General features: G+C 41.0%; 1 protein-coding gene across 3 annotated transcripts in view; it reads right to left on the reverse strand.

The window, feature by feature from the left end:
- GULP1 (GULP PTB domain containing engulfment adaptor 1) overlaps positions 1-20443 on the reverse strand; it is a 360071-nt gene that overhangs the window by 123211 nt on the left and 216417 nt on the right. For all 3 annotated transcript variants that reach the window (XM_030209287.1, XM_030209289.1, XM_030209288.1), the window contains one exon: positions 12795-12866. In XM_030209287.1, coding sequence (XP_030065147.1) covers positions 12795-12866 — 72 coding nt within the window. The remainder of the gene's footprint in view (positions 1-12794; positions 12867-20443) is intronic.

Below are 20443 nucleotides of genomic sequence, written 5' to 3' on the forward strand. Positions count from 1 at the left end.
CAGTGCAGGGCTTCAGTGTTTCCCTGCCACACAGTGAGCTTCAGAACATTGGAGGTGAGGATTATTTATATAGATTAGTCCACAAACAGCGGATCCAAAATTATAAATAAAATTGAAGGAAAAATTTTCCAGATAAATTAGAAATATTTCAAATGATGGTAGATTCTCTTAATCACAGCAGTTATATTCCACTTTTGTGATGCAAAAGTCATCTCACCACATAGAAGAAGTTCTCTGCTTTGTTCAAACAAGTACACAGCATCTCTTTAAACAAAAATGTGTCCCTTTGCAAAATCAAACACTGACAAGAAAGCAGAATAATATGGGCCTTGTTTACTAAGCTGCAATATAGGTGTGCTAGCATTTTTAGCGCATGCTAAAAATTAGCATGCGCTAACGCTAGAGACACCCGTAGAAATAAATGGGTATCTAGCTTTAGTGCATGCTAATTTTTAGTGCACACTAAAAACGCTAGCGCACCTTAGTAAACAGGTCCCTCTATGATCTCTAGAGCTGGCAATTTGATCTGCAGAGTGATGCAAGCTGAGTTATGGTTGAATCATCCATGACTTCTACGAATAACACAATGTAATTCCAGTGTTGTACAGTAACTAAGTAAATGTTAACTAATTACTGTACTTAAGTAAAAGTTTTGTTATTTTTACTTGTAAAGAATCACAGGAAACATTTGTTATTTTATTTGAAACAATTTTTATTGATGACCATATAGAATAAACACAAGAATATAGTCCAGATGTTCACTAACAACAGTACCCAACACAGATATGACAACATTTGTCTAGAAAAGACAAGATCATCATCAGTTCCTTATTAATATAGAAAGAAGCGCATTCCCCATCCCCAAACCCATCTCCCACTAGATGAAGCCTGATCCACTGAACAGAAGACCAGGTCTTATCAGATCTTCTGGAATCAACCAAGTGTAAATGTTATCCCTGCTGTACCCCTCCTCCTACACTCCTCAGTAACCTCCTTATCCCACTCTCACCCGTATACTGCCTCTGTCACTTCTTTATAAGTGCAGTTTTTTTTAACAATGAGCTAAGACCCAAAGGTGTCAATGAGTGAATAAACTCCTCCCAAATGAGCAGGAACTTCTGTGAACGTTTAGGAGTGGAAGAAGCGTCCTGAGCCTCCCACATGGCCAAGGCACACACCTGAGTCTGTCAATTCCAGAACGATGGAGATTCTTCAGAAACTCAGGCCTGCATTATACATTTAATCGCCACCAACATTAATTTTTGGAATAAAGAAAATTTTCCCATCCCTCTAAGAGTCTCATTATTCACTATTTATTGCATTTGTATCCCACATTTTCCCACCTATTTGCAGGCTCAATGTGGCTTACAGAGTTTTGTTATGACATAGTCATTCCAGGATATCAGATACAATAGGTAATGTCCAAAGATTAAGTAAGAAGCGAGAAGGAAGGTGTTAGGTAGGTTAGTATAGAAGGTGGGCTTTTATAACTGGGTGGCTGGTGAGGTAGTTTTGTAAGGCTAAGGATTCTCTTTGTAGGTCTTGTTGAAGAGATGTGTCTTCAGAGATTTGCGAAAGTTAGTTATTTCGTCAATGGTTTTCAGGGCTGTGGGTAATGCATTCCACAACTGCGTGCTCATGTAAGAGAAGGTAGTGACATGTGTCAGCTTGTATTTTAGTCCTTTACAGCTGGGGAAGTGCAGATTGAGAAATTTGCGGGATGATCTTATGGCGTTTCTGGGTGGCAGGTCCACGGGGTTTAGCATGTAGATTGGGGCGTCTGTGTGAATGATTTTGTGTACAATTGTGCAGATCTTGAAAGCAATGCATTCCTTGAGTGGGAGCCAGTGAAGTTTCTCTCTTAGGGTTTTTCCAAATATGAGTCTGGCGGCGGTATTCTGGGCTGTCTGGAGTTTCCTGATAGTTTGTTCCTTGCAGCCAGCGTACAGTGCATTGCAGTAGTCCAGATGACTTATTACCATTGATTGTACCAGGGTGCGGAAGATGTATCTCGGGAAGAAAGGTTTAACTCTTTTGAGTTTCCACATGGAGTGGAACATCTTTTTCGTCGTATTCCTCACGTGGGCATCGAGTGTGAGGTTACCATCAATGGTAACTCCGAGAATTTTCAGATTTTGTGAGACTGGAAGAGAGCAGTAAGGTGTGGTTAATGTGGAGTAATTGTTTGTGTTATGTTGTGAGGTGAGTACAAGACATTGTGTTTTTTCTGCATTGAGTTTTAGCTGGAATGCATCCTCCCAGGAGTGCATGATTTGGAGGATTTGGTTGATCTCGTTGGTGATTTCGTTTAGATCATGTTTGAACGGGATGTAAATTGTGACATCATCTGCATATGTGTAGGGGTTTAGGTTTTGATTGGCTAGAAGTTTGGCTAAAGGTATCATCATTAGGTTGAAGAGAGTTGGTGAAAGGGGGGGATCCTTGGGGAACTCCACATTCAGGTATCCATGGGGGTGATATGTCCGCGTTTGTTGTTACTTGGTATGATCTTGTGATCAGGAATCCTTTGAGCCATTAGAGAACTGTACCTCCTACTCCGAAGTATTCTAGTATGTATATTAGTATTTCATGATTAACCATGTCGAAGGCGCTGGACATGTCGAATTGTAGGAGGAGTATGTTGTTACCAGTTGCAATTGCTTGTTTGAATGAGTTCATTGCGGACACTAGCACAGTTTCAGTGCTGTGATTTGACCAAAATCCTGATTGAGACTCGTGCAGAAGTGAGTGTTTATTTAGGTATTCAGTGAGTTGGTTCGTCACTATGCCCTCTATGAGTTTGGTTATGAGCGGAATCGATGCTACTGGGCGATAATTGGTTAGGTCCATTGTGCTTTTCTTAACATCTTTTGGCAGCGGAGTAAGTAAGATGTTTCCTTTATCCATGGGAAAGAGACCATTTTGAAGCCTGTGGTTTACATGATTCGTGAGGTCTTTTTTGAATTGTTTGGGGGCGGATCTTATTAGGCTAGTAGGGCAAATGTCTAATTTGCATTGTGACTTGGCGTATTTTCTGAGCCATTGTGAGATTTCATCTGACGATAGCGTGTCAAAGTTGGTCCATGATCGATCTGCTGGGTATTCCCCTGGTTTCGGGTCTAGACATTCAAGGATATTTGTGTACTCAGTGATGTTGGTAGGTATCATGAGTTGGAGCTTTATAATTTTTTCTTTGATGTAGCTCGCAAGATTGGTTGCAGATGGGGTATCTGTATTATTAGAGGTAACCGGAGTAGTATTTAGGAGTTTGTTTACGAGTGAGAAGCGTTTGTGTGTATTCTTGTAGTTTGGTCCTATTTTGGTTTTATAATACGTTCTTTTAGTTTGTCTGATAGTGTATTTGTATTTTCTTTGTAGCTGTTTTCAGTCTTTGAGTGTGTGTTCGTCTTTTTTCTTGCTCCATGCTCTTTCTAATCTTCTGACCTGTGTTTTTAGTTCTTTCAGTTCTTCGTTAAACCATGGTATTGAGTCTTTTCTATGTGAGGTTCTGCTTTGAAGTGGTGCTTGGAGAAATTGGGGCAAATCTGTAGGTGTTGTCCCATTCATCGGTATAGAATTGTTGCCAGAATGTTAGTGGGTCTATTTTGCCTCTCGTAGTATATGTTTTTTGCTCTTGTTTTTGTTGTGTCTTTTTTGTTCTCCAGCGGAGGAAAAGGTTTGCTTTGTAGTGATCAGACCATGGCGTGGCTGTCCATTTTGTATATATAAGTGTGATATTAGGTTCTGGTGAGAATTTGTGGGTGATAATATCTAGTGTGTGTCCTTTGTTATGGGTGGGTTGCATGTTTGGCCAGTAGAGCTCCCATAGTTGGAGGAAATCCTTGCATTCACGTACATGGCTTGAGTTAGTATCTTCAAGGTGAAGATTGATGTCTCCTGCTATGAGAAAAATGGAAAATCACTTACACCCCCCTTGCTACTATTATCCCTCTCAACTCCCCCCTTTCCACTCTCTAGATTGCCTGTTGACTCAACTATTCCCCTCCCCCTTGTGTTTAGGATCAAGCCATGCCTTGGGGGGGGGGGGGGGGGGGGGAAGGACTGGAAATATGAATCCCAGATTGACAAAAACACTTTTTGGCACATAAGTAAGCCCAGCATCCCTAGCCTCCACTGTTAATAAAACGTTAAAATTATTATGCCACTGTGAATGAATAGGGCTGAGGTTCCCAAACTGTGTGTCATGGCACTGTAGGGCACTGCAGCATATTTTCTTCATCTCCCTCCCACCACCACCCAAGCTGCTGATGCTTCTCTATGAGCGGCAGCAGCGGCAAAACAAGCTTGTCCTTAATAAGGAACTAACCTTCTTGTTCCGGGTTGCAAGGTGGTTTGTTATGCTGTGGCTCCAGTTCTCAGTAGCAGTTTAAACACAGCGCACGGTTTGGGAACCGTTGCACTAGACTGCTACTGAGAACTGGAGCCACAGCATAACGAACCACCCTGTAACTCGGAACAAGGTTAGTTTCCTATTAAGGTAGGTTGGGGGAGGGACACGCCTTTAAGCTTGCTTTGCCACTGCTGCTGGTTTGAGAAGAAGCAGTGGCACGGGTGTTTGTGGAGGGGTATAAAGGAGGCAGATACTGGATTACGGGGGAAAACAGGGGATTTAAGCTGGATGGAAGAGGGGAGAGAAAGAGAGCAGAAGCTAGGAGGAAGAGGAAGAGAGGATAGAGGCTAGATGGAGGGGGGAGAGAAGGTGGGCAGCAACTGGATGGAACGGGGGCGAGAAGGTGGGCAGAAGCTGGATGGAAGGTAGGACTCAATACCATCAGCAGTGATGGCAGCAGCGGTGGCGATTGGGGGGAGGGGGGAGACAAGCTTTAGTAAGTCCTCAACCTTCTCTAATCATTGCTTTCTAAAAGTCTACTTGACTTTAGTAATGCCTATACTTTAAATATGGATTAATTTTTAATTGAAAGAGTAATATTTGATTTTCTTATCATTACTCATCAATTTGCCAATCAAAACTCCTGACTCTACCATCATCATTTCTAGTTTTTAAGGCCATTGATGGCTCGAGTTACATACCTTTAATAAACATGCAGTTGTAAGATCAAATCTGTTATTAATTAAAGGGTCAAACATTCACATAGCAATTTAGAAAGTTATGCACATTTACAAGACAACACCACACATTTTAAAACTGCATAATATTCAACTTCACTACAGGAAAATAAAAACCTGGTCTGAACTAAGCCAATGGCTTAACATTTGAAAAATCAAAGTACTCTACAAGAAACAGTCTTAGGGAAAGCTAGCAACCACAGAGGATGGATTAAATCAAGAAGTGCGTCTGGTTTATAGACCAAATGCAGATACTCACTGCCATGAGAAAGAAAATATCTTGCCAACTGGCCTAAAGTGCTAAAAGCACTTAAACAAAAACAGGGAATAAAACTTTGTGGGAGAGAAATAAATGAAAGTTAAAATATAATGCATGTAGTTTTGCAGAAGAACACCAGCACCACCTACTGGTTGGTCCAGATTCTATGAATAATAATTAATAAGTACAAAAAAGTCAACCCCATCTCCCAAAAGGCACATGCACTAGTTATTAGTGAAAACAGCAAATATCACTATATCTTATTATTATTATTATTAAGAAAAAAATAAAGTACAAAATAAAAACACTGAAGTCATACTGTGGTGCTAACCTGCCCATTGCTACCTGCTTACAGAAGTGTCATAGGTCTTACTTGATCTGGGATCTTCTTTGCCCTTCCAACACTAAGGTTTCTTTATGTCTGTTCCATGTGTGCTTGAATTCTGCCACTGACATGCAACTAATACATACTGGTGATAATTTTTAAACAGCTTGGTGGTCTAGTGGTTAGGATTCTGTGCTCTCACTGCCACAATAGGGGTCAATTCCTGGTCAGGGAAAAACTGTTTTTTTTTTTCTTTTTGATAGGACAGGATCGACCATGCAGGTCTATCTGCCATCATCGACTATGTTACTATAAAACATTCAAAAAGGCAACTATTTCATGTCTATTTTATAGTCAGTTTGGAGGGGCATAATCGAACGGGGCCGGCCATCTATAAGGGCGGCCATTTATGATGGCCCCGTAAAGCGGCGTGCCCAACTGTATTTTCAAAACAAGATGCCCAGCCATCTTTCATTTCAATAATAGGGTCGGGGCCGGCCAAATCTCAACATTTGGTCCGCCCTTAAGAGATCGCCGGTGATAGAGATGGACGCCATTGGTTTTCGCCGATAATGGAAACTAATGGCAGCCATCTCAAACCGGGCCAAATCCAAGGCACTTGGTCATGGCAGGAGCCAGCATTTGTAGTGCACTGGTCCCCCTGACATGCCAGGACACCAACCGGGCAACCTAGGGGGCACTGCAGTGGACATCACAAAATGATCCCAGGTGCATAGCTCCCTTACCTTGTGTGCTGAGCCCCCCAAAACCCACTCCCCACAACTGCACACCACTACCATAGCCCTAATGGGTGAAGGGGGACACATGCATGTGGGTACAGTGGGTTTTTTTTGGGTTTGGAGGACTCAACATTTACCACCACAAGTGTAACAAGTGGGGAGAGATGGGCCTGGGTCTGCCTGCCTGAAGTGCACTGCACCCACTAAAAACTGCTCCAGGGACCTGCATACTGCTGTGATGGAGCTGGGTATGACATTGAGGCTGGCACAAAAATGTTTTTAAATTTTTCTTTTTGGGTGGGAGGGGGTTGGTGACCACTGGGGGAGTAAGGGGAGGTGATCCCCGATTCCCTCCGGTGGTCATCTGGTCAGTCTGGGCACCTTTTTGAGGCTTTGTCATGAACAAAAAGGGACCAAGTAAAGTCGGCCAAATGCTCGTCAGGGCCGGCCTTCTTTTTTCCATTATCGGCCGAGGCCGCCCATCTCTTAGCCACGCCCCCGTCCCACCTTCGCTACACTGCCAACACGCCCCCTTGAATTTTGGCTGGCCCTGTGACAGCAGTTGATGCCGGCCAAAATCGGCTTTCGATTATACCGATTTGGCCGGCATTAGGAGAAGGCCGGCCATCTCCTTCGAAAATAAGCAGGATAAGCACCTACATGCCTTTATAAAATAAGTTGATACAACTACCCCTAGTAGTTTATAAATGCTCTAGCATAAATTCATACCTAAATTTTTCTGTGTACTCTATCCATATACTGCACAGTGTCATATCAGTGGGAGGGTATATTCAGCACTACTATGCAGTTATGTGCTGCTGAATATCCAGGGACATAGAGGACATGAATTGAGGTTGAAGGGGGGGCACTCAGGAATAATGTCAAGAAGTATTTTTTCATGGAGTGGGTGGTAAATACCTGGAATGCCCTCCTGTGGGAGGTGGTGGAGATGAAAATGGTAACGGAATTCAAAAATGGATGGGATAAGCACAAAAAACTCATGTTTAGAAGGAATGGATCCACAGAAGCTTAGCAGAGATTGGGTGGCAACACTGGTAATTGGGCAGACTCTATGGTCTTTTTCTTTCTTAGTTTGTACCCCGTGCTTTCCCACTCATGGCAGGCTCAATGCGGCTTAGGTACTTATTTGTACCTGGGGCAATGGAGGGTTAAGTGATTTGCCCAGAGTCACAAGGAGCTGCCTGTGCCTGCAGTGGGAATCGAACCCAGTTCCCCAGGACCAAAGTCCACCACTCTAACCACTAGGCCACTCCTCCACAGGTATACATATGAAGTATCACATACAATGAGCTTATCTTGTTGGGCAGACTGGATGGATCGTACAGGTCTTTATCTGCCGTCATCTACTATGTTTCTATGATGGCCTGTTGAGCTGGGTTTAAGCGAGCAGTAGCCTCTTTTGCCAGCTTAAAGCCCATGGGGCTCATTTTCAAAGCACATGGACGTCTCAAAATGGCAAACTGGTCAGGTATCAGAAGTGCCGGCAGCAAAATTGCATGTATATCAACCCTCGAGGTCTTTGAGATCTGCACAACGATCTGCACAACAGTTGTACTTAGATGTACTATCATATCGGGTTGTAAAATTGAATGAGTACAAAATAACTATTTTCTATGTAGCAGGCACCATTATGTGGAACAGCCTAACATTAACGCTTTAAAAAAATTCAGGAAGTATAACAGTTTAAACCAGAGTTAAAAACGTACCTGTTTATATAAGTGTATGGCATGGTAGAAGATTTAGATTAAGCTGGCAGAAATAATTAGATTGGAGTAATTAGATTGAAGCCCGGGACTATTAATTATTACATGGTTTAGTTTGAAGTTTTGAGTTTGTAAGAAAAAATGTCTATTTTATGATTTTATGTATGTACACTTTGTTAACTGCTGAAAACATTTGGACTGTACGGTATAGAAATGTTTAAATAAATAAATGTCCAAATTGTGATTTTGGAATGGCAGAATTTGGACGACCTACTCTGCAATTCGACCAAATAGCAAGGGGGGGCAGTGTTGAGGGCATGTTTGGGCAGGAATTGAGAGGGCCTAAAATTATGATATCCAAGAGTGATAATCAAATGGGAAGAAATGCCTATCTAGACCTGTTTCAGGTCACATCCAGGGAACAAAATGTGACCTGATGGAGCAGCTGATCACAGGAGGGATTAAGACATGCTACCTCCTTAATCCCTCGGTGGTTGCTGTCCCCCTTCCTCTCCCCTGAAAGTGAATCCGGAAAGGAATGCCAGGCTCTATGACAGCATCAGGTATTATGGACATTCTGAACAAAGCAGAAAGCAAGTCTGAGGAGTAGACTAGTGATGAACACAGTGGACGTAAACCAGGAAACCCAGGTTCAATTTCTACTTCAGCTCTCCCCCCCCCCCTAATAATAATGAGCTTTTAAGAGAGTGCTGACTAGGCAACAGCAATTATGAATACTGCAACAGAAAACCAGTAAAACATACTGGCAGCAGAGTAAAAATTGGTGTTAGTCAGCTATAAAGGAGAAGAGCTTTGCGGAGCTACCATGTTGTATGCGACAGGATTTTCAGACAGCAAGAAGGAGCTACAAGAACAAAATACGTTGTGCCAGTGAGGACATGAAGCAGTTATCCTCCAACGTAAAACTGGTACAGAAGCAAAAGAGGCTAGCAGAGTACTGACATATTCTATTCTATTCTTGGCATTTATATCTTACCTCTATCATTAGAGAATCTAAGCGGGTTACAAAACAAAAGCTGGAATGGGAAGAGACCACCAGCCCTATTATAGCTCATATCTCAAGCACCACAAAAAGTGGAAGGGAGAGCCAAGACACAAGGCAAGAAAAGAAGGGGCGCAATACCACCTGAACTAGCACCAAAGTTGAACAGGCCACCAGCAAGTGAAAGTGGCCAGAAGAAATTGAAAAAAAAATATTTCGGCAATAAGCAATAGGTCTCAGACAAGGCAGAAACAGTTGCTTAACTCAAAAGCAACCAGCCAGAGAGGAAGGACCGACAAAAATAGTTCAACCCAAAGGTGCGACAAACAACCAGAAAATATATTAAGAAACAAAAGTAAAGAGAACTCTTACAGCCTGGACAATTGTTAGAGTGAAAGACGAAAGAGAGAATCCAGCCCAAAGAAGTTTGAAATGGAAGTATTTACCTAATTGTGTAACAATGAAAAATTAATTATTTCAAAATGATGAGCATTTCACACAAAAGGGATCAAAGTGTTTCATTAACAGCAGCCTTGGAGGGGGGCGGAGAAATCTAGCAACACCAAGAATCATCCAATTCCATAAACTCTGAAAGTAACTGAGGGGACCTTTTACTAAGCCGTGTCGTCTACGCACGCCCCACATGAACCAAAATGGAGTTACTGCTTGACTACCACATGGCTCTTTTCATTGTTGGTGCACGTCCGATACATCCGTCTGAAAAATATTTTTTATTTTCAGACGCGTGCCAAGTGGCATTTGATGTGCGTAGGTCATTACTGCCTGGATTCTTTACCACTAGGTCAATGGTTGGCAGTAAGGTCTCAGACCCAAAATGGATGCGTAGCAATTTTGATTTTGCCGCACGTCCATTTTCGACAAAAAGTCCTTTTTCACAGGCATGCTGAAAAATGGATTGGCACATGCCCAAAACCCGCGCCTACACTACCGGAAGCCATTTTTCAGCGTACCTTAGTAAAAGGACCCCTGAGTCAGTAGCTAAATAAGAGCACCAAAGAGGACCTGAAAACGCCATCAACTGCTTAGAGACAGAGAACAATACCAAACATTCTAGAGTTGCATGATGCCCTTAAGGGGCAACTCAGAAAGAACTACTTTCTTCTGTTTCCATTCAGTGGTCAACAGATAATGGATGACAAAGAATAATCTGCTATAGGACTTTGAGGACCATCCTAAAAACAACAGCAGCAGCTCCCAGTTGAAAGCACTAATATATATCCTGGATCTACAACCCTCTCAATGATGCCACCCTCTCACAAGTCTTGGTGGCACTTCTATCGTGGCACACCAACAGCCCCCTTATCTCAGATATCCATCAGCAACCACAAACCATTTAATAGTGACACACACTCAGGGACTAGACCCTGCCACAAATCCAGATTTCAACTTTGTCTCATATTCACCCAGGTAATACAATCACAGGACCCAACATCATCAACTACAGCATCCAGGGCCCATTTACCTACCCTTCGTCCAATGTAATAAATGCCATCATCTGCAAGAAATGTATCTTCGCTTTCTACATATGACATACAGATCAGTCCCTAAGAACACAAATAAATGGACACTAATCTGATATTAGAAATGGCAAAATTCAAGAACTAGTAGAAGAATCATTTTAACCTTTCAGGACACTCTCTAATTGACCTTAAGATTGCCATACTTTGTGGCCACATTTTGTATACATATGCATGTTTTGTAATTTCACTTTTCACACAATATTAGTACAACATTTATCATAATTAATTTATTATCATTCTATTTATATTTGTCACTTATCCTTTTTCAGAAATCATGTAAGATTATTTATGTACATCCCTATAATATACACAATATTCACTTTGGATGTCAATTCAGCATATGCATAGATTCCAGCACATTTTGTCACTTGGGTAATATTATGATGTACCTTTTTTTTTCATATGATTTTATAATGTTATGTCTTGTTAGACCCCTGAGGCAGACAGAGTGCGTTGAAACACGACCCGTGTCGGGTCTACTGAATTATGGGACTCTCTATTCCAGTCTTGAAGGTCCATTTGTGCTTCTTTTTCTGCTAGTCAATAACTCTAAATATCCTTACAGACTGCTTCAGCATTATCTAGATAGACCTAGATTTTTTTTTCCAGAAAACAGCAATATTCACCCTATTCTCCAGATAATTTCCGGATAAAGTCAGTTTCTCCATCTATACTTCTTCCCTTGGTACTCTGATCTCATCCCATGGTTTTCAGTATCATCTTTACGCTGATGACTCCCAGATCTACCTCTCCACACCAGAAATCTCAGCAGGAATCCAGGCCAAAGTATCAGCCTGCCTGTCTGACACTGCTGCCTGGATGTCTCAGCGCCATCTGAAACTAAACATGACCAAGACTGAGCTTCTCATCTTTCCCGCTAAACCAACCTCTCCTCCTCCCCCATTCTCTATTTCTGTGGATAACACTCTCATCCTTCCTGTCACATCAGCTCGTAACCTTGGGGTCATCTTTGACTCCTCCCTCTCCTTCTCTGCACATATTCAGCAGACTGCTAAAACCTGTCATTTCTTTTTCTATAATACCTGCAAAATTCGCCCTTTCCTTTCTGAGCACAGTACCAGAACCCTCATCCACACTCTTATCACCTCTCGCTTAGACTATTGCAACTTGCTTCTCACAGGTCTCCCACTTAGCCATCTCTCTCCTCTTCAATCTGTTCAAAATTCTGCTGCACAACTAATATTCCGCAAGTGTCGTTATGCTCATATTAGCCCTCTCCTCTAGTCACTTCACTGGCTTCCTATCCGTTTCCGCATACAGTTCAAACTCCTCTTATTGACCTATAAGTGCATTCACTCTGCAGCTCCTCAGTACCTCTCCACTCTCATCTCTCCCTACATTCCTCCCCGGGAACTCCGTTCACTGGGTAAATCTCTCTTATCTGCACCCTTCTCCTCCAATGCTAACTCCAGACTCCATTCCTTTTATCTTGCTGCACCATATGCCTGGAATAGACTTCCTGAGCCGGAACGTCAAGCTCCATCTCTGGCCGTCTTCAAATCTAAGCTAAAAGCCCACCTTTTTGATGCTGCTTTTAACTCTTAACCCTTATTTTATCATCCTCACTTTAATATTCCCTTATCTCTTTGTTTGTCTTGTATGTCTGTCCTAGTTAGATTGTAAGCTCTGCCGAGCAGGGACTGTCTCTTCATTTTCAAGTGTACAGCGCTGCGTACATCAAGTAGCGCTTTAGAAATGATAAGTAGTAGTAGTAGAAATAAAGCTGTCATAATATTAACTGGCTAGCTATCCAGATAGTGGTATCAATATCGCCACCATCTGGACAATGGTGATGCTCATCGCTCTGATAATTCAGCAGTGCCCGCAATTTAGATAATGAATGCTGATATTCGGATTCTGTTTAACCAACATGGGCGGCTGAATATCAGGCTGATAACTTATAGATACATACTTATAAGGTCATTGCTCTACAGATAATCAACCCTTTGATGTTTATATCAAAAGAATGTACAAATTGTTTATTTTATGTACACACATATATGTACACTAGGCTAAAACAAATGTCTTTTTCAGAGGAAAAATTGTAATATGAAAACATTTTCCATACATATTTATGTGAGAAATTACCCTACCTTTAATTTTCGAACAGCATCTCGAACGACTTCTGTACCTTTGGGTTGTTCCACTTCTGTGTTTCCAAGAAACTGAAAACCATAGCAAGAATAAAGAAATGATTAGGTTTAGAAGGTTATAGTGACAGAAATAAGTTACTAATACACTTTGAAGCAAAATCTTAAATGCCAACATAGAAGTAATCAAATATAAGTATTTTCTGGAACATGTACATTTTTATATATACTAGTGGTAGCCGTGGTAGTCCACTTTTAAAGGTAATCAATAGAAATAAAACAAAATAAAACATGGAAAATAAAATAAGATGATACCTTTTTTATTGGACATAACTTAATCAAGAAATGTATTAAGTTATGTCCAATAAAAAAGGTATCGTAGTAACATAGTAACATAGTAGATGACGGCAGAAAAAAACCTGCACGGTCCAGCCAGTCTGCCCAACAAGATATGCTCTTATGTGCTACTTTTTGTGTATACCCTACCTTGATTTGTACCTGTCCTCTTCAGGGCACAGACTCTATATGTCTGCCTAGCACTATCCCCACCTCCCAACCACCAGCCCCGCCTCCCATCACCAGCTCTGGTACAGACCGTATAAGTCTGCCCAGCACTATCCCCACCTCCCAACCACCAGTCCCGCCTCCCACCACCAGCTCTGGCACAGACCGTATAAGTCTGCCCAGCACTATCCCTGCCTCCCAACCACCAGCCCCACCTCCCACCACCGGCTCTGCCACCGAATCTCGGCTAAGCTCCTGAGGATCCATTCCTTCTGAACAGGATTCCTTTATGTTTATCCCACGCATGTTTGAATTCCAATACCGTTTTCATTTCCACCACCTCCCGTGGGAGGGCATTCCAAGCATCTACCACTCTCTCCGTGAAAAAATACTTCCTGACATTTTTCTTGAGTCTGCCCCCCTTCAACCTCATTTCATGTCCTCTCGTTCTACTGCCTTTTCATCTCCGGAAAAGGTTTGTTTGTGGATTTATACCTTTCAAATATTTGAATGTCTGTATCATTTCACCCCTGTTTCTCCTTTCCTCCAGAGTATACATGTTTAGGTCAGCAAGTCTCTCATACGTCTTGTAACACAAATCCCATGTTTTATTTTGTTTTATTTCTACTGATTACTTATATATACTAGAAACAATAAGAAACATATAGAGAAAACTATAGCCTCTTCAAGATAAAACATAGCAAAAGAGATTGAAGTATTTAAGGTATAAATTCTTTGTCCTGTATCAACTTCATGCTTAATTAGTCTTAATGTCCAATCTAGTTCAAAGGATTGTGGTGCTCTGAGCTAATGGTTGCTTTGGTGTCCCTTTCTGCTCAACCCCACTGGCATTGGCTCTACCTTTATAGCAGCAAAAGCATGTGGCTTTGCTCTCACTGCTGTGCCCTCATGTTTAAATCTGCAGCGGTGACAATGGTTATGCAGAGAAGACAGCACAACAGTGAGAGCAAGCAAAGCCCACACCAGTGTAAAGGCTGAGCCAGCAAAACAGACTTCTGGAATCCTTGAACTTTGACATGTGCCTCACTCACCTGGCTCCTGACTTGAGCTGGTCCTGCTCAGTATTGTGAATTAACATCACTAGGTATTTTCCTATCCCTTGGTAGAAACTTGTTTCTACAGGGTGAGTTTATCTGAATAATGAATATTATTTTTCTTTTTCATGCTGTTTCCCTTTTACAATATAACATTTTATTTTTGTTTTTTTTCTTTTAAATGTGTTTTTGATTTTGTGTGTGTACGTTTTGGTTTATCTCTAAGTATACTGATGCGTTTTATTAAATATTTTCCATGATATTGAATAAAATATGTTCTATGTGCCAAACACATTTTTGATTAAGGGAGGAAGTTATCCACATGGACTATTGTTAAGACAGGTTATTTTACCAGTGTCCCATTTTATGCAATGAGACCCTGTGCTAAAATAACCTGACAGCAGCCCACATTGATACCTTCCACCCAGATTGGTTACATGTTTTGTGGCATCATGAGACATTTTCCTTTTTTTTTTTTTGGGGGGGGGGGTTACTTTAGTGACCACTAATTGTTTGCTTCATTTCACTTGTTTGGTTTCTGCTAGCCTGTTTTATGCACTCTTCATTGGCAGCTACTAGTGGTTTGCTCCCTTCTGTTATATTTTCTCTAAATTTAATTTGGTCCAGTCATTGCAGTGACAGTCCTCAACTATGCATCAGAAATCTTATAAAATGCTGAAATCATGGGCCATATATATATATATATTTTTGTTGTTGTTGTTACATTTGTATCCCGCACTTTCCCACTCATGGCAGGCTCGATGTGGCTTACATGGGGCAATGGAGGGTTAAGTGACTTGCCCAGAGTCACAAGGAGCTGCCTGTGCCTGAAGTGGGAATCGAATTCAGTTCCCCAGGACCAAAGTCCACCACCCTAACCACTAGGCCACTCCTCCACTCCATTGTGCAATGACTTGGTGCTTTTCAACCTTCTCCTGGAGGCACATCTAGCTAATAAGGTTTTTGGGATTACCACGATGAATATACATGAGATAGATTTGCATACAGACTGCCCATGTATGCAAATTTATTTCATTCATATTTATTGTGGTGAACTTGAAAACCTGACTGACTGGGAATGCCTCCAGGAAAGAGTTGAGAAGCACTGCAATGGCTGTCTCCCTTAGTAGTTGTGAATGACAACTCCTCAGCATCCCCAGCCCAGCTGATTTGGAGGACTTACTCTATATAACAGTCAATAGAACTGCCAAGTTAGTGCCATTTTTCATGGTACAGCTGCTAAGGTAGGTGGCAAGCTTGTAAAGGGGGGGAGGTTGCTATTATCTGTTCTAATTCTTAGTCAAGGAAGAAAGGAACATAACCAGGGGTGTTAGACAGTTTTCAACCTATACAGGTCTATTTCTACCACTTGGGGAATCATGGCTAATGCAAACACTTACACCACTATTAATGAACTGCTTCACATGAACCTGGATGCGGCAAGTCATCAAAATGTTAACATATTAGCTCACATTAAATGGTGTTATATGTACATTAAAGCTAATGCAGTATGTTAATGCTGTCTTGACCTTAATGCAGGTTTAGTACATTGCCCCAAACTGTAGCTGATTATTTCTCAACAGTTGATGCAACATTTTTAATAATTTTCTTTTTCTGATACTTATACACATTGTCACTCTGCAAGATTCAGGTGTATGAAAAATTATGCAGAACACTTTCTATTGCACAGAGGTAAAATCTCACCAAATCAATTTAAGTATCTCCATTGAATATGAGGGAAAAATGCACTGGGCAGAATATCTCCAAATATTTATCAATTACATTTAGAATTTAGCTTGACACCATCATATGTATTGTTGATTAAAAGCATAATTTTCAAGAAAACATGAATAAACTGGTTTGAATGAGTTAACCTCTTCTAACTCAGTGAAAGTTTACTAAAGTGAAGATACTTACCCGTAGCAGGTATTCTCCGAGGACATCAGGCCTTACATATTCTAAAATATGGGTAACGCGATCCATGTTGCCCAGTTCGGAGCTTGTGACAAGCTTTTAAAGAGTTCTTTGGAGCATGAGTTGCGCTCCACCGCGCATGCGTTAGTGGATTCCTGCCCACTGTGAGAGCACAGGACCACCAGTACAATAATAGAGTATAAAAGAAAAGAGGAGACAACCCCAAGGGGAGGTAGTAGGGTATGTGAGAATATAAGGCCTGTTGTCTTCAGAGAATACCTGCTACAGGTAAGTATCTTTGCTTTCTCTGAGGACAAGCAGGCCTATGATTCTCAAATGTGGCAATCCCTAGCTACTAGGCTCACTGAAAACAATAACCATTGGTCAATTAGACCACACAACGGCAAGGTCAAACACAAATTAACCTGAAACTCTATACAATCTGAGTTAGAGTGCAGCCTGGAACAGAACAAAACAAACCTAGACAATTTTTCAGTCACCATATATAGAATCTAGTCCAATTGGTGTGGCAAAGCGCAGGGAAGGGCATGGCATGTGGTGAGCCAAGGGAGGGGCATGGCTGGAGCAGGTGTCAGGTTTTTCTGTGTGAAAAGGTTGGCACCCTATATGGAAAGATTTCTCAAAAGTGAATGAAACACTAAAATGTTGATGTTTTTGCACATTTCACACTATTTTCCATGCAAAGCACATATTTGCAAAGTCTCTTTTCTCTTAAATACATTAGCCTCTAAGTTTCTTTCCCCACTCAGTATGTTAAGGTCTAAAATTTCATCCTGGATCAATAACTTTCCTCTACAGGGTTTACTATATTTTCCTCTTACATGTAAGGGAGAAGGTAAGAGAGAGAGATGAATGGGTTAAAGTCTGGATTTTCTTGGAACTTAGCAGAACTATGCATGAAGGGAGGCTTGTTTAGACATTAAACAGTACATTATAACATTATGTGTGTGTGTAAGGGGGAGGGGTGTATGCCGACATTTGTGCATTATAAGGTATAAAGAAATGTGCAATCTCTATCATTTCTGATCCAGAACAGCGTAACAGGCTCCTGAAAGACCAGGAGCATAGTTAATCTTTGTCATCTTCTATTTCAGTATTATGATTTGTGTAGGCTTGTTATTCTCCCTAGAAGTCAAATGGGAATGCAGTTTATTTTCATTTCTGCCCTATTTACAGTAAATTCTTTAAACTGTTTTTTTTCTGGTTTCTTACGTTTTAAAAAGAAGTTTCTTTGACATTTTGCCTCTCTCTTTTTTTATGGTTCTGAATTAAAGTTTTGGAGCATCCATGCATTTCTTCTGTTTTTGTATTCTGATAATTTGTGCAATGCCTTTTTCTATTTGCATATGCCCAAAATGTCCTGCTTTCAACATTTTCCTTCCAGCAGAGAGCACTGTAGGACATGATTTGTTAATAACAGCATAGTGATCACCAGCACAAATATTTTACCATTTTCCTTTGTCATTTTGTAGACCAAAAATATATAATCAAAAACAAGACGTGGTAAAAAGGGCCCTGAGGTATTGGCAATGGCCATTTTTGTCATGCACCAGGGCCCTTTTCACTGCAGTGAGTAAAATGTCCGAAAAAACACATGGCCATGGGGTAAGCTTGCACTTACAGCGTAGCCATGCGGGGGGAAGGGGAAGCACTTACCGCCACTCACTGAGGTGGCGGTAAGGGTTCCCGCACTACCCTGGTAGTAACCGGGCAGCATGAGGCACATGATTACCGCTGGGTAACCCACTGCAGTATATATATTTTTAAAAATCCAGCAGTGCTGGAAATGGCACGTGCTGAAGGCGGAACGACCACCGGCAGCTGCATTGCGCCAGCAGTAGTTCTAGGTTGCCGTGCAGCAACCCTTTAGTAAACAGACCCCAAACTGAGGAGCAGAATACAATACCTATTGGATAGAAAAGCCAATGGATTGACACACATGCTTTCATTTTTGATATTTTTAACAATAATAAAAGTCATAACTTCACAACAGAAATAAGAACTCATTTAATTTGAACAAATATTCAAAATAAAAATGTACAGTACACAATTCTTAGAGAAAAGACATTTTTATGTGGAATAGAGATTAATGTAAGTTTTATTAATCAGAAAATAAGTCAACATCATTGTACTAGCGGTGTGTATTCGTGAGCACACATTCAGTTCATGTGAGTGACTAAAAATTTAGGGGCTGATATTCAGAAAGAGTTATCTGGGTATGCTAAAGGAATGTTTTTTGGAAGGTCTAAAATTTCATCCTGAATCAATAGTTTTCCTCTCCAGGGTTTACCATATTTTCCCCTTAGGGAGAAGGTAAGAGAGAGCTGGTATCAGGATTCTCTTGAAACTTAGCAAAACTATGATTCCTAAAGGACAAGTCCATAGACCGCTATTAAATGGACTTGGAAAAATTCCGCATTTTTAGGTATAACTTGTCTGGAATGTTTTTACGTTTGGGGAGCGTGCCAGGTGCCCTTGACCTGGATTGGCCACTGTCGGTGACAGGATGCTGGGCTAGATGGACCTTTGGTCTTTCCCAGTATGGCACTACTTATGTACTTATGTACTTATGTACTTATGTACTTATGTACTGAAAATCTGGGAAGACTGTTATAGCATTATCCAGTTGCCCCTGAATTCTATGTATGATGCTCAAAATTGTGCGCAGAAATTTGGTTGTGCGCCCAAATTCCACGTGCAATTTAACTGAATAATGAACCAATTAAAACTGATAATTGGGCACTAATAATCAATTATGGGCGCTAGTTGGCAACAATGAGAATCTATGAATGCATTTTGCTAGGCGTATTTTATAAAGAAGTGCATTTAAATTTTAGTGTGCACATGGCCATGGGAGGAGAACGGGTGGGTCATGGACCTTCCAAGAATTTGTCGAAGAATAAATCTGATCCACTCCTAATTTAGGCAAAGAAGAATACATTACGGTATTGCAAGAAGGTTCCTGAGTAATAAATTGATTTGTAACAGACATTAGGTTATCGACTATAGAGAGACCCTATTCGACATAAGGTTTAAAGTGGTAGTACTTGATCATTAATAGCAAAGAGGTTAAGCAGTCATGCGATAAAAGTTCGGTTTTGTATAGATCGTGTATATTATTATTTAGTATTTAAGATGGATGTTTATGGTATGCCTTCTTGAAAAGATCTGTTTTCAGTAGCCTTTGGAAGATGGTTAGGTCTTGCGTTGTTTTCATGGCCTTCGGTAGTGCGTTCCATAGCTGCGTGCAGATGTACGAGAAACTGGTCGCGTATGTGGATTTGTATTTTAGCCCTTTACAGTTAGGATAGTGGAGATTGAGGAATGTGCATGATGATCTTTTTGCGTTCCTATTAGGCAAGTCTATAAGGTCTGACATGTAGGTCGGGGCTTCCCCGTAGATGATTTTGTGGACCAGGGTGCAAACTTTGAACGCAATTCGTTCTTTTAGTGGGAGCCAGTGTAGTTTTTCTCTTAGGGGTTTGGAAGCAATTGTGACATCACAACTCCAAGAATACTTGGATCATTTTGATTTATTGGACCATTTTCAATCTGGGTTTTACTCATTATACAGTACAGAAACCATGCTCTTGGCACTGGTATCTATACTCTGGGGTTACGTGGATAGGAAAGCTGAGGTGATGTTAATGCATCTGGATTTGTCAGCGGCCTTTGATTTGGTACATCATGATGTACTTCTGAGGATAATAGAGGGTATGGGGGTGGGAGGGAAGGTGTTAAAGTAGTGTGAAGGTTTCTTGAAAAAGAAATCTATGCAGGTTTGTTGGCAAAATGGTTGGTCCGATTTATGGCATATGAAACCCATTTCCCCTGTTCTTTTTAAAATGTATATGACTGAATTGGGGCCGATACTGCAGAAGGATATTGAATACCTCTCCTATGCAGAAGATATTGTCTTGATTTTATTTATTAGGTCGGATCTTAATGCTGTGAAATTGTTGATGAATGTGTTTTTTAAAGAAATTTTGGTTGGATTTCTCAACAATTTTTAAAGATTAATCCTGACAAAACTAATGTTTTATAGGCTAGACCTAAGATAAGAGGGTTATTTCCAGGTATGGGAGGACAAAGGAATATTAAGTAAGACTTTGTGTGGCTTCATCATTCTGATATACCTATAAAACATGAAATGTTGGG

This window comes from Microcaecilia unicolor, chromosome 7 (genome assembly GCF_901765095.1).
Source record: "Microcaecilia unicolor chromosome 7, aMicUni1.1, whole genome shotgun sequence".
In the NCBI taxonomy this organism is placed as follows: Eukaryota; Metazoa; Chordata; class Amphibia; order Gymnophiona; family Siphonopidae; genus Microcaecilia; species Microcaecilia unicolor.